The sequence below is a fragment of the Liolophura sinensis genome, chromosome 11 (assembly GCF_032854445.1).
Source record: "Liolophura sinensis isolate JHLJ2023 chromosome 11, CUHK_Ljap_v2, whole genome shotgun sequence".
Lineage (NCBI taxonomy): Eukaryota > Metazoa > Mollusca > Polyplacophora > Chitonida > Chitonidae > Liolophura > Liolophura sinensis.
The window spans coordinates 20,291,216-20,313,325 of NC_088305.1; the positions used below are offsets into that span (position 1 = coordinate 20,291,216).

General features: G+C 40.7%; 2 protein-coding genes across 2 annotated transcripts in view; both read right to left on the bottom strand.

The window, feature by feature from the left end:
- Positions 1-92: 92 nt before the first annotated feature.
- On the bottom strand, positions 93-21,022 carry LOC135477927 (polycystin-1-like protein 2). The gene is made up of 28 exons (XM_064758150.1): positions 20,829-21,022; positions 19,832-19,915; positions 18,913-19,120; positions 18,001-18,110; positions 17,318-17,427; positions 16,537-16,643; positions 16,095-16,268; positions 15,495-15,614; positions 14,763-15,003; positions 14,083-14,208; positions 13,400-13,517; positions 12,614-12,698; positions 11,800-11,952; positions 11,008-11,126; positions 10,674-10,784; positions 9,592-9,718; positions 8,260-8,516; positions 7,453-7,566; positions 6,939-7,059; positions 6,143-6,244; positions 5,660-5,800; positions 4,785-4,919; positions 3,825-4,046; positions 3,244-3,405; positions 2,548-2,715; positions 1,955-2,103; positions 1,417-1,610; positions 93-939 (listed from the first exon to the last, which is right to left on the bottom strand). The coding sequence occupies exons 1-28, from the start codon at positions 21,008-21,010 to the stop codon at positions 101-103; spliced, it is 4,779 nt and encodes a 1,592-aa protein (XP_064614220.1). The 5' UTR covers positions 21,011-21,022; the 3' UTR covers positions 93-100.
- A 533-nt stretch (positions 21,023-21,555) lies between these two features.
- LOC135477926 (uncharacterized) overlaps positions 21,556-22,110 on the bottom strand; it is a 159,935-nt gene continuing 159,380 nt past the window's right edge. Inside the window, exon 41 of the mRNA XM_064758149.1 lies at positions 21,556-21,657. Coding sequence (XP_064614219.1) covers positions 21,634-21,657 — 24 coding nt within the window. The 3' untranslated portion in view covers positions 21,556-21,633. The remainder of the gene's footprint in view (positions 21,658-22,110) is intronic.

Below are 22,110 nucleotides of genomic sequence, written 5' to 3' on the forward strand. Positions count from 1 at the left end.
ACAAGTTATGCCAAGATAAACATGGGCAGGAACATACTGTATTTATGGTGATGGCATTTCCACGAAACAAAATGAATGAATGAATGAGACTGGTGAGACACTACAACCAGGCTTGTTTGTTTTCTGAGCTACTACTGGATTTGTCCTTGGATGATTCACTCGTACTACTTGTGCCATACATAGTGTCAGTGTTATAACCGTCATGTTCAAATGACAAATCGTCCTCCAGTGAGTCTAGAGTAGGCAACCTTTTTCCTCCCTTCCCTTTACCACGGGACTTGGTTTTCCTCAAAGTACGAGCTTTAGACGAGGGTCGCTTCCCTCTGTAGGCATCCTGCTCAGACCCCGAGCTAGATTCTATGTGGATTCCTGATGGGCCTTGTTTCGGGAAGTTGGGGTTCATCAGCGAGAAGGACCCAGGGGGAGGTTTTCGCTTCAGGACCCCTGGACTGCCAATGATAGACGTCTTTGTCACTTCAATGGGAGGCAAATCCCGCAAGCTGCTGTGACTGAACACCTTTGCACTACTGGATGTGGCTATTTCGGGTTTGACCTTGGGTTGACCTCCGTGTTTGATTTTAGCCCGTGCACCCGCTCCTGTTACATGAGTGTTGTCCTCACTGCTTGTGGTGGTTGTCTCAGCTCTGTGCTGGCGCCAATCGTCACTGGCAGAAGACGAATGGCCGCTTGTACTGTCACTTTTGGTCTTCTCCACCTGTTTGTGTCTGGCTCGTGGTAGCTCAAACTCCACGCCAAAGTCACGGCTGAGGGCTTCGCGGATCAGGTGCTCCGGAAAGCCCCCTTCTCCGTGGGTGGTGTCACGGCTCACGTCGGTGGTGTCCTCATTGGGAGCCAGGATGGTCTGTAGGTTGGGATGGTCAGAAGTTCCCAGTCCAAGGTCATCCAGAGGCTTTACCAGGGAACTCTCAGATCGGGCAACTACAACACATGAGAAACGATACGTCTTTCAGAATGGCCTCTACACACAAGATTTACAATTCATCTGAAACAGAATTTTCTTCAAGTTTTAATATATTAGTAGTCCTTCACTCATATTTTATTCACAAAAATTCACATTTCACATATCTGAAAATGTGACTAAACTTTTGCTCAAGCTACACATGTGTGGTCATGTAAGAAATGTCCATGATTTTAAATGGAATGTAAAATTTAACTTTTTCACTCATTTTTTGAAGTGCATAAAAAACATAAAAAAGACATAAAAGAAAAAATAAATGTTATGAAATAGTGGTTAGCTGATACTTGCAATTTCCCAGTAGGACATCACTCTACCTCCAAATAAATCTCAAAACACATTCCTGCAATCAATAGATCTCTCAGAATCAGGAAATTCGGAGCAACTCAGAATTAGACAGGGTATGTGGATGAACAAGCTCAGATTACAACAGAACTTACTTGGCCTGAGGTGTTTTGTGTAAAGTGCTGTGGCCTTCCTTCCTAAGATTCCACCTGAGGGAGAGGCCTGGCGACTGCTTGTCCCCACTGGCAGGGACAGGCTACCCCCACTACTCGATGAACGGTCAGACGATCGTAGCCTCTGCTCACGCTGCATCTGCAGACGACGGAAAATCTCCAGCTCCAAGTGAGACCTGACAAGGGGGGACAACTCTGATTAATCAGTGAATGCTCAACACAGTGGGTGACATTCTACTTTAAGTTTCCAAATCTACATTGTAAAACGATTAATATCAAATGGCACCACAAGATAAATCTGAAGATATAAAATGTCAAGAAAAACCAGCTCAACATGCTACCACAAAAAATATGACAATTTCTGTTCCAAAAAAAATTCTAGCCTGTAAAAAAATTTGCTCCCATGATCTATTTCACAGTTTCGTACAATTTGCTATAACCATGCTGAATAAACATCAGCTCTCACAAAAGATTGCAAAATTCAATGTCCATCTATCTTACAAGTCTGTCATGTACTGACCTGAGCTGTTTCTCACGCTCGTGTGAGAGGACGTCCGCACCGATACTGTCCAGCTTGATAAGCTGAGCCAGGTAAGGTTCCTGTGAGTACAGGTTCTCCTCAATCTTCTGGATCCTCTGTTCAAACCTCTCCTCATCAAATGGACGTGTCTGACGGAGTTGAAAAAGACAGGTGCTAACAGCCATACAACACAGTTCAACAGCACTAATGTCAACTATAGTGTTCAAAATGAGGACTAGGGAGTTTAAAAGCTCAAATGTTAATTCTAACTTAAATAAATTTTCATAAGTGTATTAAGAATTACATCTGGTATTAACTTTAGTCTGGACTACAGTTCCTCTGGTAATTTATTATGAAGACTTACGCAAAGCTAATAACAAAGTTCAACTACACTTCGAAACAACTGACACACATGCAGAAGTATGACGCACTGTTATTTCATAGAATTAAATCATCCATTTTTCTACTGTGCAGGAAAGAAGTCTTCCAAACCATTATGTGACTGAGTTTTACAGAATCCAAACATTATCTATCTTTAATATTTTAAATTAACCACTGTCAATGTTCAAGTTTCAAACATGAACAGCACGTACCTCCGAGCTTTCTCCGCTGGATATGCCATCATCCCCGACACCGTAAGTGACGTCCGAGTCAATGAAGTAGCACGGCGGTTTCTCGGGCAGGTTTGAGGAGCCAGAGATGGCATTCATACGAAACAGCAGCTCATCCACCTGGTATTCTATCTCAGCCATGGTAAACTCCTAGAAAGGCAAAGACGTACATGTAATAATATACTCTGTCCAAGCCATTACAAAGCCTACATGTCTAATGTAACCAAGATACAAAAGCCTTCTATTTCAGCGATGTTTAAATACGTTTTATCTCAACAATGAAAGATTCTTGTCAAAAAGAATAACCAAACCACTCTTTTCCGCATCAACAATTTATAAGATAAACAAAAACATATATACAAAGCTTTCCCATCAACTTTTCCTCCCCGCTTAAATTGGGGCAGATTCCACAAAACCAGTTCTGATTAAAGTCAAAATTTGAAATACAAATCTAGAGCTTATTTTTAGGCCCCAGTAATTATTAAAAAATCAACCACCTCATAAACGCAATCTTATGATAAACATGTCAAAATTTCAACTTCCAATACCAAAACTTAAACATTGTGAAGAGGCATTAAATTTTGGCTTAAGTCAGAATTAGCTTTGAGAAAATGGCACCAGATGACCATTGCAGGGGCTAACCCCTCAGTGGTAACCTCCCCCAGAGCTCTGTCTTACCGGGGGTAAATCACTCTCAGGCTCATCCTCTGGTGGGGGCCTCTTGATGCCTGCCCACAGCAGGAAGCGTTCCCAGAAGAACTTCAGGGTGTCGCTACAGCCCATAGCGATCATCTCCCCTTGTCTGAAGATCTTGTACTGGTAGGACAGGACAGCCACAATCTGAAGGGGAAAACGATTTGGTTACGTTATACATGTCTATACAAAAGAACATACATCGTTATGTTAAGTGGCTCATAAAGGTACTCAAGATGTACGGCATCACAGACTTTTTCTCTTCTGTGTTGACTGATAAAACAAAAGGAAGAAAAAAAGGAGGACAAATTAAAATTACTTATGCTGAAAATGCTATCTGTCACAGTTTGTCGCTGGGACCCAAAAAATGTGCTTAAACTCAGTTCTAGGTCCTGAAATTTCAAACAATTTGATACAGATGAATAAAACCCTTGTTTCCAAACTAAACTAAATCTGTAAGTGGAAATGTGTTAATATCTTACACCAAGAGTGATGTCCCCCTGTGCCAAGACATTGCTCAGCACATGCTTCCGGCAATTTCTCAAAAAACGAACAGATATACTTACGTAACATGTGAGGATTCCAGTCACCACCAGGAGATAGCTGACAATGAAAAGTCTAGCACCAATCATATTGTGCCTTTCAAATTCTGGTATGTTGTAGCAGCCAATCAGCAGCCCAGCCATTGTTTCCATGCCAACCCAAAAGTCCCTGAAGCTTGGACTGAAAACCCCAAAGGCAGCATAGCCCAGACTTGTATAGGCCAATAGGAACACCAAGAACATTGCCTGTTGGGAGCAAAAAAGATCTCTTGTGACTCAATAATGATTCACAAGTTGATTGCCAATGTCCATACAAAGAAGATAAATCAAAATTACAATATAAAAAACAGTTAAAAGATTTCGTAGTGCCAGGTGATGCCACATACCGGAAAATAAATTTTTTTTCCTACTTTCAACTCGAATGCTATTGCCATCATTTTTGATCATGGATTTTACTACTCACCTCTTTGATATCAACAAAAACATGCAAACAATACACTTCCCTGACATTTACAATACAAAGTTGGTTTGGTGAACAATAAAAAAGCAATCAACTGGATATCCACATCCACACATCTGGTTGCTACTTCTGAGTTATTTATTTACTTGATTAGTGTCTTATGCCGTACTTATAAGATGGTGGCCAGAATTATGGTGGGAAAACACCAGGCAGAACCTGGAGGGAACCCACGACCATACGCAGCTTGCTGACAGAACATCCGCAGGTTACTGGCAGACCTTCCCACAAACGACCGGAGAGGAAGCAAACATGAGCTGGACTTGATCTCACAGCGACCCCATTTGCTCCTGGGTCATTGCGCCACTCTGGCATGTAAACCCCCTTGGCTATGTAGGTCCCTTACTTTTCAGTGTACCATACACTAAAACCATGAATGAAAATTTGATGACCTACATGTAACACTTGTTTTAATGATAGGCAAAAGTTCACAGTGCACTGAATGCTAAGACTAGCAGTCTACTTACTGAGAAGACAAAAAGCTCCCTGTAAGCTCGCTTGTAGAAGTTGCCCAGGTTGGAGAAGGTTCTCTTGTATCTGAGAAGATAGAGGAACTTGACTGTGACCACGGCCAAGAGGAATCCAACCATGGCCTTCAGGATCTGGCAAAGAAATATCAACCCATTAGCACATGTGATAGCTCACAGTGACTGACATCAGTGCTCTTTACCTAACATGCATGATGAACACTAAACGGCATAATATCCATTCTCTTCACTGAGTGTGATGGTAAAACACTGAAAGAGATACAGAACTATTTCACTTTCATTAACAGGTATGTGATCAATAGGCTTTGATACAGATATATTAGTCCTTTTAATCTTTTAACAGGTGTGATGGTAGATGCTGCAAGAGGCAGTACTTGATGAACATTGAAAACTAAAGTACTTTTTACTTTTTATTTATTTATTTATTTGATTGGTGTTTTACTCAAGAATATTTCACTTATACGACGGCAGCCAGCATTATGGTGGGTGGAAACCGGGCACAGCCCGGGGGAAACCCACGACCATCCGCAGGTTGCTGGCAGACCTTCCCACGTACGGCCGGAGAAGAATTTTACTTTTTAAGAATTCACACTGTATGTAAAACATTGGTCAAATAGGCCCTAATTCTTCCACCTTTCTGACCACCTCTACAGTCAATATTCTGAAACATTCTGAGAGAACTATGGGGGTGTGGAGAAATAATTTTCAAATTTACAAATCTTTCATCCGTTGTGACACAAACAAATCATTTTTGGCATAAATTTTCATAATAAATGTATGCATAAATTCCACTGGAAAAAAAAAAGTGCTTTAGACATTGAAAAGTTTTGGAGATTTCGTGAAATTGTACCCACCTCATCCCACTGTGCCAGCGTGGAGATGTCCACAAACTCCTCGTAGTACGACGACAACAAGTGCTCCTTGGTCTCGCTGACCAGTACAACACGGTAGATGTAACAGCCGATGTAGGCTAGTGCCATTAGAGAGAAGACAACCTGAAACACAGCAGGTCATGGGATCATCATGCTATTCAGTGCTAAACTATAGACTGTTTCACTTGTATGGTGGTAGTCAGTTTTATTTATTTATTTAATTCTTTGGTTAGTGTTTTACGCCACACTCAAGAATATTTCACTGACCTGGGGGTGGGGGGAGTATATTTTCCTACTTTTAAAGGCTTTCCGATAACATAAATATGCTATTAACAAGAACAATTGCTGGGGCAGCTAGTCCACAATTCCCATGACTTTTCGTTCTTATCACTGTAAATTACTGTACCTCACATGAAATTTCTTATGAACCTAGTGCAGCAGGGAAATTCCGTGTCAAATACTTACATCCACAGCACTCCATGGGTTGGTGAAGTACTTGTGCTGTAGTGTTATCATCTCTGCCATCACTGTGCTCACCGAGTACAGCACCATTGCAATGAAGAACAGCTGAACACAAACAACATAGTCAAAATCATATAATAAGCATGATATAAATATATATATATATATATATATATATATATATATATATATATATATATATTCACAATAAAAAAAGAAAAATATTCAATTTTTTAAAATGAATGATTATGGCTTAAAGCCACTTTGAGAAGATTTGTGGAGAAATAACTTAAAAGAGAAATAATTTGCACAGTTTTATGAAGCTTGCATCTTTAATGACACAACTGAACAAATCATATTTTGTATCATTTTCAAAATAATTCTGTGCTTAAATTCCACTGATACACAGTGCTTTTGTCGTTGAAAAGGCTGAAGATTTACAGTATGTTTTATCATAAATCGTGCCGTCCAGAGATAAAATGTTCCATCTACATGTTCGTTAACGTTGGCAAGACTCCAATCTACAACCAGCAAACGTAGCATGACACGACGTGGATGAACATAACACCTGATGACTTAAGACTAGAATGAGAGTTAACACTGATGGCTACAGCATAGGCCAGTGACCCCTTACATTCATACAACTACTGCAACAACATAAGGGACGTACTCTAGAAACACTCATATCAGTGAAAAGTCAGAAGGTAATCAATGATCAAAGAACCGTATTTGATGTTTCGCAGGGACAAGTTTCGTGTAAAAATGCTCGAGGCTATCAGTAAGTTGTTCAGGAACTCACCTCTGCGGCCAGCACCATATTGTCCCAGACAGAGATGTATTTGTACAGGTATGTGGAAAATATCGATGGCCGTGGGAAAGCTCCGCCCGTTGACGGTGTCTCCAGTAACAGAGTCACTGACCTGTAAACAATCATGTACAACAATTTTTAACAACACACAACAATTTTTAACAATGTACAACAATTTTTAACAACATACAACGATTCCCATGTATAATACATACTACATGCATAATGCATGTGGACGGGATATCATCAGTGCCGCTTGAAAATATATCTACTTTTGACTGTCAAAAAGCATCGCCACAAATTGCGAAAAACAGCATATTCATCTACAATTTAAGTTTTTCACTGTCCCTATTGCAACAAAGATATAATGTTTTATAATTCTTAATGCACCCGTTTTGGTTTAACTGGAAATTCAACCTTTTCAAGCAGTGGCACTTGTGATATTAACATGAAAAAAGTAAATTAACATTCTATACTGGTAACCGAGTATGTAGACGTCACTCACGTGAAGAGACTGGTAGGGGCATAGAAGATGGTAAACTCAACAACAACCGCCCTGGTCCTTATGTCCAGCCAGTCATTGGCCCGTAGCTCTTCTAGCTGCCGATATGCTGCCGTTCTGAAGGTAAAACATGAATCAGACGATATAGCATGGAGTTGTGTCATGGAGCCCAAAAGTAGGCAGAGGTTTGCACATGTGAAATGTAGACAGGAATCAGCTGTGAGACAAACATTCAATTTTTGTTTTTATTGAATCACAAAATCCTAATTATAGGTTACCATTAATTGGGAAAGGCAGGATCAGCAAAAGTTAGACATTTAGCATTATGTCAGATATATTAATTTTTCAACCTTTTCAATAAACTCTGCAACCAATAGTTTGAAACACTCTGAGAGGACTATAATGTGTAGAGAAATAATTTATGTAGTTTTATGAAGCTTGCATAAGTAATGACACAAACAAGATATTTTCATAATAATTGTATCGATAACTTACATTTGTATGTAACAGAGACAACTGGAGACTTTGTTACATGCAAATGTAAATCTGTTTGGTATTTTGTAGCTTTTGTTTGTTTTGCTCATTTCGGATTTCACACATTTTTGTCAGAGGTTCTTAAAGTCTCTTGTTTCCTCTTTAAGAGCCTCTGACAAAAATGAAATTTGAAAACAGACATGCTCGACGTTTCTTAATGCTACTGTTTTTCAAAATTTTTTTTTTTGAAGAAACCCCAAACAGGGTAATCAAATTTGTAGCCGTTGTTAAACGTTTGTGAGAATGGATACAGTTGGCACAAATGCTCCACCATACCTGTTCCTGTGCAGCTTCACCACATATCCTGAGCTATCGTAGATACCGTGCGACCCCCTCACGTTGTAGTACTGCTCGTAGAAGCTATGGCGCCAGGAGTCGTTAGGGCCGTATGGCGCCTCGTCCCGACTGTCCATGGTGTACTGGTCATGACAGGTATTTAGCAAGGTGTTGTGGGTCACAGACTCACAGGTGACAGGCGCATTCACACGCAGCTGTCTGACATGGACCTGCCCTATAACGTACAGGTTGGTCGTCTGAAATGTCAAATTACAAACAGGGTTATTTCACACACTCATTTATTTATTAAACATCGGATTCATGTTTTAGTACTGTACTAAATATTTTTTTCACTTACTGGCCGGGGTTATGTTTGGAGGAAACAGTACGTAATATACCTTGCATCATCTAGTTGGGATGCTATTATTGTAGAAATGATACTACACGTCAACCACAGCACAAAAGCCTTAGGAAACCTGGCCTGTATCTTGACACTTCCAAGCTGGTTTCAGATGTACAGAACTACATTATGAACCAATTCATCACTGCAGTTTACGGCCATCTTGGTCATGCTTAACTCTTTCGCTACTGGGAGCGCCTGGCAGCCCAGCCATACCCCTTGGTCCCCGCAAGCGGCTGGTCTCTGACTGGTCTATTTTTGCACGGAAATTGGGATTTTTGGGGAGCTAAACCGATATAATACGGCCTTACGAGACCCGAAGGAAACCACACGATCAGTGTTCGTAGATTTTCATTCGTTGTAAGCGATAAAAAGGCGTGAAAAAATGTGGAGGAGATTTGACGACCTTCTTTGAGGCGTTTGCCAAAATGTACTTAAGTACAGATGACGATTTTGAGGGCTTTACGAATAAAGACATTTAGGGGGATTTCGATCCAGATATTTTGGTTTCAGATGTTCGCAGTGACATAGAAGAGTCTTCCGATGAAGAGGAATTAACCTTAGGTCAACTACGCTCTAGAATTAACAAGAGATGCGAACCGGAACAATCGGAAACTGTACCAGTGACAAGAACAATGCCAATTACGGAAATGCAATTTTACTCAAATTGAGAGATACACAGTTCTAATAAAGTGATTAATTTTATGTTTACACGCTTCACAGGGCAAAAATACCAACTGCCACCGAAAATCTGATGGCTGAATTATACAAATTGTGTTTCTGCTGTGGCCTGCGGGGACCAAGCGGTGATCAGGGTTGCAGTAGCTAGGGCTGTATGACGTTGAGGTAGCAAATGAGTTAATTGTACTCTGGACAACCGATCTAGTGTTGGCTGCTAGGCCCAGGCGACTTTGCCCAGCCCAATGTTTTACCTGGTGAGGAGTTATTGCTTCTCTGTCGTAAGCCACATGAGAGAAAAGTCCGTCTAGAAGACCTGACTGTGACCAGCTCCACCAGTCTGTCACTGTTTTGATAGTTGCAAACTGTGGACTTCCACTCCTGAAAATAGAAGTAAGACACAGGTAGTAGCCAGCTGCTTACTACGTACATGTAATATAATAATAGCTTCTATCCGAAATAGAAACGCTAGTTAAACAGGATTCCTATATTGGGAGTTATCGTGACTTCAGCGATGCAAGTTTCATCGCCAGTCGTAACATGGGGATGAAAAAAATTCCCAAAAAAGGTACTTTATCTAAACTTCAGCTTTGCAACTTTCATAAACCACTATACAAGTATACATATATTTATCCCGCATCAGACAAAATACTCCGTTTTTCATTGGACAACAATGATCATGTGGGGTACAGATATATTCTTGAATCCTGCGGTCCATGTCTGCTGAGTAGGTTATCTCCCTTTGTTGGGGTCCAACAATGGTCACATCACTAAAGCGATTCACCTAAACATCAGTCTTCTGCACTGAATTGGCTCTTTGCTGGATAAATTCACTACATCATGACTCAGTGACAGGATATGTAAATATATGGTGTCAATAATCCTCACATTGTGAGAGGCATCGATATGAGGATTACTGACACCATATATTTGCGTATCCTGTCACTGAGTCACCATGTAACTAACAGCATCTGGTAATATGACTCTTGAGTTATAATGTATCTAAGTTTTAGCATTGCTAGTTTGAATGCCTGTCATACGTTTAAAAATACAGGATTCAACCGTCACTTCGGATTTGCACGTTAGAATTATGTGCTTTTTTTTTGGAGCCATTACATGGTTTTATCTGAACCATTTGCAAATGTCATTCTTTTGTTTGTGTGAATTTTGACGTACATCTATCCAGATTTTACCTTGACAAGTTTCACTATCCTTCACATATTTAGCAATATGGATTTCATAGGGGAATGATGTATCCTATCTATAGAACTGCAGGATTCCTTCTTAGCCCCAACAACCCCTCAGTTGTGATCACACCTTCACCAAAGGGCCATACCTGACAAGGGAGTTTTTGAGTGACTCGTTGATGTAGAATGGAGAGGAGAGGTCCTTGCCATAAGCCATGGTTGCCAGGACGATGAAGAAGACAAGGAATTGCCAGTAGTCTCTGTCAACACAAACACAGCCTCGGTGAGCACAAGTACATTACTAGAACCATCATTGGTATACCACTCTATTCTCTTTTCGCAGGCAATTCATGAAAAGCAACATAGTTCATCTCTGCACCAAGTCACAATTAAGAACAACAAAATACAGCAAGGAGATCCCTTCTTAAAGTAGCCTCAAGGATTATTCCTGAATGATAATTTTCCAGTGGCAAATGGACTTACTGTAGGACAGCATAGGCTTTCTTCTCTTTCATGATCTTCTTCCTGGCTTCTATGAGGTGTTTCTCCTGTGGGGGTCGGGCAAACCTCAGGTACCGCGATCTCTGGCGAGCCACCACGCCCTGCAGGTAAGGGAACAAAAATCAAAAATGTGAACGGGCACACAAGGGCAGACAGGCAGGTATTCACTGGAGTTTTATGCTGTACTAAATGATATTTCACTAATACGACGGCTGCCAGCATTATGGTGCGAGGAAACCGGGCAGAGCCTGGGGGGAAACCCAGCATGACAGACAGGCTGGTAAAGAGGAGCACATTTGAAATTCGCAAGCATGGTACTGAAATGAAAGTGCTTTAGTATTGGTTGATCTGAAGTGCCACCAACACAGTTTTCAGAGCACCACATGAAATATATCTGATGACAATTACTAGGAGACTTCACATGTATTGTACTTGTTCTAAATAGGGTCCATGAAAAGACGGATTCACATGTAGGTGACAAAAAGCCACTCTTGTTACTCTCTAAGCTAAAGACTGCCATTATGTTAGACCTGGGCTTATATACAACTAGAGTTTTATAGGCAGATTGAAAATATAAAATAACTTACGTCTATGCACTGAGAATAGAGCTCTTTAAATATTTATTTTCATCTGAGAAACAACCTAATCTCATTATTTTATATTGGACTTGGAACAGTAGAGATTCCTGCTGACAGAAAAATAATATCCAACAGTATTCAGTAATACGAATATGCAAGCCTCTGTGACTTGTATAGACAAGGGGAGAGAACTCACCCGCTCCAGCTCATCACACTCCTCGCAGTAGACACACTCCTTGGAGTCCACACTCTCTGACTTCTGCCGTTCGTTGTAACGCTTGACAGGATGGTCAAAGATGGACGGGTCATTGCGGTACTTTATAGACATGTACACAGTCACAATCAGGATCTGAGGGACAAAATGGGAAAACAACAATAAAATTTATCAACATTTAAGTTATTATTGAAATGTTCGGTGTTTTAAATCTGGTAAATTAAAGAGGACACTGCACCCATTCATGTAAAAAGTTCTGAAATTATAATATTATTATTTAATTTGGTACTTTACCAATGGCCTGATACGAGGACACCCATACATGCACGAGCAATGACTCTGCAGGTACTTTACCAATGGCCTGACACGAGGACACCCATACAAGCACGAGCAATGTCTCTGCAGGTACTTTACCAATGGCCTGACACGAGGACACCCATACATGCACGAGCAATGTCTCTGCAGGTACTTAACCAATGGCCTGACACGAGGACACCCATACATGCACAAGCAATGTCTCTGCAGGTACTTTACCAATGGCCTGACACGAGGACACCCATACATGCACGAGCAATGTCTCTGCGGGTACTTTACCAATGGCCTGATACAAGGACACCCATACATGCACGAGCAATGTCTCTGCGGGTACTTTACCAATGGCCTGATACGAGGACACCCATACATGCACGAGCAATGTCTCTGCGGGTACTTTACCAATGGCCTGATACAAGGACACCCATACATGCACGAGCAATGTCTCTTCTGATACTGCTTTGTGGGGAGAAAAAAAACTCACCAGGAATGGATGGCTGATGAACACACAGACCATAAAGCTGAAGTAGAACGACTGTAACCACCTCGTGCTCTTTGTCTTCCCAAATCTGAAATATCAAGCAGTTTCTTCAATTACCTCTTCTAAACCAATAACTCTTACACATTCTTTAATCACTGTAAAAATAATAAAAAAAAAGGACTAGAACAGTTTTTGGCCACTGAACACACAGACTGTCAGGCTTCTGCATTCAAAATACATGTACAACTATGAACCGTATTTTCGGAATGAACCTTGAAATAAACTATTACCGGGTTCCAACCGATCATTGTAGAATCAAATATTTTAAAAGCATTTTGATTACCCTAATCTTTTCAACCCGTTTGCAACCAACATTTTTAAACATTCTGAGAGAACTAATAAGTAGTGAAATAATTTGTAGCATTATGAAGTCTGTATCTGTAGAAAGACCAATTTTTTTTTCATAATAATTGTATGCCTAAATTCCACGGCAAAAAGTGCTTTGGTGGTTGAAAAGGTTGAAGATTTACGGTTGGTGGAAAAATTCCATTTGACCTTTATTTGAGGACAATGTTTAATGACCTTTCATCTGATGTATCTTTCATTTTAATGTTTTCTTTACCTGAAACTAGCCGTTTTGTAATACTGGAATATCAAATCAGTGGGTGAAATCAATCAGCAGGTGAAATCAATCAGTGGGTGAAATCAATCAGTGGGTGAAATCAATCAGTGGGTGAAATCAATCAGCGGGTGAAATCAATCAGTGGGTGAAATCAATCAGTGACTTACCTGAATCCATACATCATAGTGACCACAGAACAGCCTACAATGATAAGTACAGCCAGTGTCCAAGCCAGGTAACGACAGCAGGAAGGGAGCAGGAACGGACGTCGGTGACTTCCAGTACCTGAGGAAACAGAGGAAAGAAAAGCCGCTTGAAACACACGTCATCTTTTAACCCACCTTCTGGCGCCAGGCCTTGAATGCTAAGGGAAAAATGCTGCATTGCTGCACAGCATGAGACGAATTTTCACAACACTTGTTTATTCATGTACTTATTCCTCTGATTGCTGCCCAACGCAATACTCAACTTTTAACTTACAGGATAACTGTCAGTTTCATGAATGGAGGAAACTGGAGTGCTAGGGGTAAACCACTGGCCCCTGACAAGTTACTGACAAACTCTTCCACGTGCAGGTGACGTGCAGATATGTGTACCATGTTGGTGGAAGACATGTGATCTTCACCAAACGTTATAGACTGCAAAAAATGTCACACCAGATTCATTAACTGCTTGTTGTCAACAAAACCAGAGAGGTCATGAGAAAGGGGATCTACAAATTCACATGTCCATGGTCGGGTTTGAACCTCCAGGCGGACCACAAAACCTACAGAATAGATACCTCTAAGGGGAGTTGCCTAAAATTTTCTGAGGTCAGCATTGTATCAGCATGTAAGGCACAGATACTTACTTGTTTGAGAGCCTTTGTTGGAGCTAACATCGGACATGTTACATTTCTTCCTCTCTGGGGTGGGTTGTATGCGGTCCTGACTGGCACAATCTTCAAACCCGCTGGATGCCTGCTCCAACGTCTCACCTGTACAGAACAGGACAAATCAGCAGGGTAAGTCAATGACTTAGCTGACAATGTTTCTGGAGATTGTTTTGTTAAATTAAGCAACTTGTGTGTTGCACACAAAACATAAAGAACAAAGAGTAAGGAAATACTTGAAATCTGAAGCTTTGTAATTGCGTTCTGACGAACACCAGATAAGTGGAATGTTTACAACAACCTATTTCAATTTGAATATCTGGTACACACACATAAAAATAAGCCTTCTACTGTTCAAAACTTTGATTTCAAACAAAAATATTTTTGCAGTCTCCTTGCTTGATACAAAATTAAATTTTGGAATCTGATTTATGTTTTACATCATACTCAATAATATTTTGGCATATTAAGAATCAACTAGGTTTGTCCTGTCCTTCCAGAATATATCTTTAGCCCACTCAACTTTTAGCTACACGTATGCTGTTTCTGGAAGTCTTTCAATAGCAAGCTTGAAGAGTTAGGACAGCTTTAAAAAGAGTTTCTGTTAATTATAGAAATCGACAATTTTGCCTCTGCCACTAGGTGTTCCTGTAACTCACTTTTCTTCGTGTGCTGTATCTGAGGACTGGACTTGACGCTCTCGGAGCTGGACACCTCTGACTGCTGTCTCTTCACCCACTGCTTCTGAGCCCACTCCTGGATGCTCTGCCAGTTGAGCAGTGATTGGTCGAGAATGGAGTATGTCATGACCGGCTGGACCGCCTCCTCTGCGGACTCGTCCAGGTGTTCACATTTACCTGTGCGGTATACATCCTCCTTAGACTGGTGCCGGTTGTCTACCTGTAGTAGCAATAGTACAGGTAAGGCTACATATACATGGGCAGGTGGGTGGTGGGTTGGTGGGTTGGTGGGTGGTTGCTTGGGGTGGGGTTTATAGGGTGGGTCGAATTAAAGATAGGTGTAACTTTTATTTTTTATTTATTGATTTTTTTTCACTGTCGTTTAATGCCATACTGAAGGATTTGTCACTGATATGATGGCAGTCAGTTCTATGGGTAGAGGAAACACGAGCTCAGGACCCAGCTTCACAAAGCGGCGTATGACATTTTTTTATTGCACATTTGTCGTCCGATATTTTGTATGTCACTATTACTGTACCACTGTCCTAAATAGGCGATTATTGTACATGTACGACCTCCTTGAAAAATTAGCCCCTGTAAACCACTGACTTCTGGACAGTTACTTAAGAACTTTCCAACATGCGACGTTTAAGATATGCACATACATGTACATACATGTCCGGTGAACCTGTTGCTATGACGACCACTCACCTTGCTGCGTCTAAAGAGGAAAACCAGGAAGAGATTGATCGGCAGAACAATGGCAGTAATGATGGCTCCAACAACAACGGAGCGCCAGGACAAGTCCAACAAGCCAAACTCACCACGGTACTGAGGAGAGAGACAAAGCTAATATCAGCACCTGTAGCTTATATATATATATCTATATAAATGATACGCTTCAATGTGCAATCCAAACTGTTAATATTACCAGGAGCTCATGAACCACAAATAATGACTTTATAGTGATTATGGCTTAAGGGCAATATTTCAACCATAAAGTGGTGATATCTTACATGGGTTAAATTACAAGCTTCAATGGCCCATCCAAATTGTTAACATTATGAGAAGCCTGCGTATCACAAATATTACAATGCATATCTTTGCACATGTGGGTACTCATTGCACAGTTTTTTGTGACGTCATTACGACAGCAGAGGGACATTCCAGTGAGAATAGACATTGTTACATTTACTTTAGAACACAGTGAAGCTACTTACCTATTTCTTCTCATAGCTATCATAAAACTACTTGTACACTATCATTAATGTTCCAATAATTGACCATCCCCCGAATGACTCCATGACTCACCTGCTCAATACGACCTCTGTACCACATTGCGTTGAGGCACATGTAGGACATGAGCAGTGAAAAACAGCAGGTCAGACGCTGAACCCGCGTAAATCGGCTGTACGAGGGACAGGTCACCACTGATGCCCACAGGTGAAGGTCCGTGGCGTACTGCGTACCTTTGGCCCAAAACACCTGTATACAGAGAAAGTAGGTTTAACACGTTAGAAGTGTAAATATAGGTATGGTGAAAACAAAAAGAGGAAGAAAGATAGCTCTTAACACAGTGCTCCTCAAGCCACCCTATAGCATGGGGTTTCTTATTCATGTTTACACCATACTGGCAACTTTCAGGTATATCAATGGAGAAAATCAGATAGAGCACCACAGAAAACATCTACTGCAAAGCACTGCAATGATTGCTGCAAAACAGTCATATTTGAATGCATCAGACCATATTTACCTTCTTAAACCCAAGATTTCCTTCCAAGGACATGAACTCTCCCTCCACTTTGCCCTCGTCTTCCTCCACAGCCAGCCACTTCTCACAGATAAAGTAATACGTGTTCCCTACAAAAACACACCACTCATACCATCTACTGCAATACTACTGACAAGCATAGTTAAATTCACGAAGATAACAAAGGAGAGGGGACTTAAAATTAAAGAAAAAGAAGAGAATAACATTTAGACAATGCAACATTCATCAGTTCAAATGATATAGTCTGACGGTGCATGAAAATCCAAATATATTTGACAGCTTTTATTCCGACAATAATACATACAGACACATCAAGAACAAAACCACTTTGCCTTGAGGCTGTAGAGTAATTGTGCTGTTGCAATTTTTACCAGAGAAATTTTTACGGAAGTCAACTATATGAAACCTGTTTTAAACTTGTTTTGTATCCTAGAAAATATATTGTAATCATTTATTGGCAAGAAGCACAAACAGGAATTTTAAGTGCTGGAACAAATTTAAACCAGTTGTATGCAACTCTGCTGTAACACCAGGAATCACAAAACCGACTAATATCTGTGACATTAACTCAGGTAAGATACACAAAAAGCAAAAACTGGTATATCAGAAATCTCCAATGCTGTGTTTTGGATGAGCACTTTTAAAACCCTTGATAACACATTGATTTTGGGCGAGGAACTGACTGAGGGATATGGGTTGGGTGGGGCCTCACTGGGTTAAGGCCTGACTCTTCGGGGTCACGTCTGTGGGGGCGAAGACTTACCACAGCTGAGGTCACGGATGACCACCCTACTGAGGTACCAGCTGGGGGACGCCCCAGAGTTGTTGTGCCACAGCTGAACCTTCCAGATCCTCCCAATGTTATCAGGCAGCCTGAAATAACACAACAGATTTGTGCAATAGCTTATCAAAGTTACCTGGCAGCCTGAAATAACACAACAGATTTATGCAATAGCTTATCAAAGTTACCTGGCAGCCTGAAATAATGCAATCAAACCGACTTGCGTAATAACCTTTCAAAGTTACTTGGCAGCCTAAAACAACGCAACCAAACCGACTTGTGTCATAACTTCTCCACAAATCTGACAATCGGAAGACTCAACAGACAAAATCTATTCACATGCACAACACTGAAGCCCAAAAGTACTGTCATCATCACATACTTGAAATGTTCTTCATTAAAGTACTGAGCCCAAATCAAATAAATACAGAAACAAACAAATCTGATGCACTCATAACTTTCAATTTCCTGGTTAGAAGTACACAAACTCGATAAACTGATTTCACCCTCAGGCTTTTGCAATAAATTGGTTTTGCAGGCACATTTCAGAATCACAGACTATGACAATCCTCCCAACTTAAGGCAAAAGAGTAGCAGAGATGGATACATATCATCTGAATTTGAGAGTCTTCATTTATATAGATACAAGAGGAAGTCAAACTCACGTCATGATAAATGTGTCCCTTGAATTTCTTTCGAACAACGGTCGGTCGTCACCACTGATTAACTCCCTTGTTTCTGACATGCCATCTTCGCCATGAAGGATTACACTGATCTGTTTAGAGAAAAGTAAAACACCATAAAAATACAGAGACGGATGTAGAGGACGACACCCGGGTCTCAGAAGACGAGACAGAGAAAATGAGACAGAGAAAATGAGACAGAGACATGGAAGTCGACACATAGAGGACTACACTCATCAGACAAAGTTGGCCAACTGTTAATAAAAATTTTCAGACAAGCTCATTCTATAACTTTAAGGGTTTTTTTGTTTTCTTTAATTGATCTACCCTACTTCTTCAACCTTTTCAACCAACTCAGCGATTAACATTTTGAAACATTCTGAGAGAATTATGGGGTGCACATAAACAATTCACACAGTTTTATGATGAAGCTTGCATTTAAAATGACACAAACAAATCATTGTTAGCATCAGTTTCACAACAATTGTAAGCATGAATTCCACTGGAAAAAGCGCATTAGTGTTGCAAAAGGTTGAAGATTTAGACTCAACTTCATGTTTTATCTACTAATAAAATCAGATTTCAAAATTTGCCTTTCTTGTTTGCTCAAATCTGTAACCTGATCATTTATCCGTCATGCTGACTGAATAAAAAAAAATCAAAGGTTTAAGGCTTAAGCCACTTTAACAATATTCCAGCCATATTGCTGTTAAGAACATCTTAAAGCCAGTTTTGGTATTAGAATAATATCCCCCCCCCCCCCTCCACCCCACCATCATGGCCCTCCCCCATGCCCAACTCCACTAAAAGCTCTGGTTCCAAGATGAACAGTTCCAGAGTTGCTTGATAAAGGCTTTATTTGTAGAGCTCTGTACTGATGGCAGACGTGTTTACCTTAGCTGTTGTCCCGGCTCCTTTCCTAAATCCAGTCTCCAAGGTGATTTCATATTTCTGGTGGTCTGTGACGGCGTTGTCTTGGAGATAGACCACGCCTCCTTTCCTGGCGTTGTGGAGATCGATTCTTCGACAGAACAGGACTGCTATTACATATACAACTAGGAGAGCAGCGATCCAAGCAAACATCACAGCACTCTTGTACAGCCTGAAATATAATGAACACAGTGGTTTTTTTTATTGTACAAATCCAACATCTTTAAATCCTATTTAATGGCTTTTAAATGGAGACAGCCTGTGAACGCCGAGCGGTGTAATCTTTTCCTCTTTGTAATAGGTCGCTGTTTCTGTGGAGTTGTGTTCTGAAAGCAAAGCCGTACACAGTGCAGAATCTACCAATGCTCCAGGGGACGTTATCTGGCTCCTTCCCAATGGGGTCGATTTCACAAAACCTTTCTGAATTTAGTCAAAATTCGCAATACAATCTTAATGCCTGTGTTTTGGGTTTTATACATTAAAATTCTGTCCAGCTCACCAATGCTATCTTTAGATAAAAGATAGGATTGTGCACCAAACATTAAGTATCTTTAAGCAGAGCCTGGGGTCAATTTCACAAAACCTTTCTGACTTTAGTCAAAATTCGAAATACAATCTTAATGCCTGTGTTTTGGGTTTTATACATTAAAATTCTGTCCAGCTCACCAATGCTATCTTTAGACAAAAGACAGCATTGTGTACCAAACATTAAGTATCTTTAAGCAGAGTTTTTAAAATTTTGACATCACTCCAGTTTTTTTGGGAGTCAATCCCCGTTTCCTACTAACCAGCGACATGCGTTCCGATTGGCGACTGATTTCACCATGTACAATGTGAAAGGAAAAACAAAGACCACAACATACATATATAACTTTTTACTCACTCAAAGAAGTCCTCTATGTTTTTGAAGTGAAGGTCATTGGGGGCTAGGTCCAGAAGGCTGCCAAACATTGTCATGTGGTTACATCTGTAATGTAAAAGAGAGGAGAAGAAAAATAAGTGAGGTAAAACAAGAAGCTAAATATGGTCAAACTTCATGATGATTTTCTATATAATAATACACAGACTGATGTTTCACACTTTTCTTACACTAGTACTTTTATCTGCTTTCATATGGATCTAGGAGCACAGTGTTAAAATACTGTACTTATACTACAGTCTCATAGTGTCTGCAGTATGTATGCAGCCAACTCAAATCTACAATTGCATGTTGCAATTCATTACCTAGCTACCGATTAGATGTACACTAATTAGTGAGTATTTTCATGAGCATATTCTTTCCAATTCATGCATGTACGGAACTACCTGAGATAGAGAACACAGAGAGAGTGTACTGACATTATCTGACTGAACACAGTGCAAGGAGTCAGTGAGTGAGTGAGTGCTATGGGTTTAACGTCGTACTTAACAATTTTTCAGTCATTTGACAATGAAGGAATCCTTAGAATGCATGTAATGTGCCTCCTTGTTGCAGGACGGATTTCCACCACTCTTTCATCTAGTGCCGCTTCACTGAAATGCCTTACTGAAGGCAAGTAATCTGCCCCGTCCGAGCCATTATACTGATAGAGGTCAACCAGTTGTTGCACTATCCCCTTCATGCTGAACACCAAGCAAGGAAGCTGCATCTTCCTCTTTTAAAGTCTTAGGTGTGACTCCACCCAGGACTGATCCTGGATTTACAGCTCCCGAAGCTGACCCTGTGCAGTGAGGATACATGCATACTGTAGTTTATCCAAAGCTTGGCCAATAAAAATGTGCCATCAGAAGCTTATAAAAGCCTTAAAAAGATCGGCCAGGTAAAGTGGGTGAATTAATCAGAGTCAAGAAAAGTGTGTCACTTAAAACAAGCTAAACCTTAGGTAAAACAGGGTACTCACAGACAGACTGTAGAGTTAAGTGTGGAACTGGCCGTAGTGTGGCATCCTTCTCCTGACCATTTGCCGTGGGCGGTGTCCCAGAACAAGCACCTACCCCACCATGTCTTAAGGGTGTAGACGCGCTCCCGCACATCCTGAGGCCGGGGGCGACCTGCGTTGTAGCGGCTGTCCACCAAACCCATATAACATGGATCGGTCCCTGTGAAAACAAGGGGGATAACTGTGGTCAGCTGCATTGTTTTCAGATATTATGTCTTAGTAATGATAGCTACAACTTAGATCTTTCCAATCACTTAAATACAGTAAATAAACATTGTTTCCAAACATGGTTGCTACTCTACTGTGTTACTGTGACCACATGGGCATTGTGAAGATTGTGTAAAATTGTTGTTAACAGTGAGCTAAATGCACAGTGGCTTGTTCCGAGCGAATATATATACATATATATATATATATATATATACCAGCAGACATCATTGCTCCAGATCCCCTCTGACTACTAAAGTATGAGGCAAAGATGGAATCTGACAATATAGTGACACACATGAACTCCACAGATATCATAAATTATCTGTGCCAACCAGACGGCCTTCCTCTACCATATGGCAAACTATGCACTAGGTCTATGATGGAACATGCTAGGGGATTTAAGGTCATCGATGGGCTCCAGGAGGCCAAGACAGGCTATATAGTAGACGGGATGTATTGGTTTAACAATAAATTCTTACCATTTAGGGTGCCTGCAGGTAGGTAGAGGGGCAGGGTGTTCTGGTCAGCTTTGAACTCTCGCTTCAGCAGGTACAAGTCAGGTGTTGGTGGCGCACCACACCTACAACAACAACAACAACATGACACACCTGTAGTTCTTAATAGAGACGAGCAGTTAACGTCGTGGTGCAAGGAATCAGGAGCCTATCAGAACACAACAAGTCTGGGAATGCTTTCCACCACAATGCTGGCTGTCGTCATACAGGTGAAACAGTCTTGAGTACGGCTTAAAACACAAATCAAATCAAATCAAATCAAATCAAATAAATTATAATACTGACACATTTTATAAATGTGTCTTTCAAAACCACATGCTGCATCAGGTACATGTATTAATGATAAGTTGATTATCTGCTAGATGAGTGAGAGAGTGCTTGAGGTTTCACGTCATACTTAATTTTCAGTCATATGACGATGAAGGAATCTTAAATTGCATGTAATGTGCCTCCTTGTTGCAAGACGGATTTTACTTGTGTACACTTCAAAGCCAGGAGACTACATGTACACCCAGTAT

Bases quoted from the DNA above. Each gene is read 5' to 3' on its own strand.
- LOC135477927 (XM_064758150.1), bottom strand. From the start codon at position 21,010: ATGGGTTTGGTGGACAGCCGCTACAACGCAGGTCGCCCCCGGCCTCAG. The intron at 9,719-10,673 runs GTATGGCCCTTT...TTCTATTTTCAG, and splicing joins CTCAAAAACTCCCTTGTCAG to GAGTGGAAGTCCACAGTTTG. The intron at 7,567-8,259 runs GTATGGTGGAGC...TTTTACCTTCAG, and splicing joins GTGAAGCTGCACAGGAACAG to AACGGCAGCATATCGGCAGC.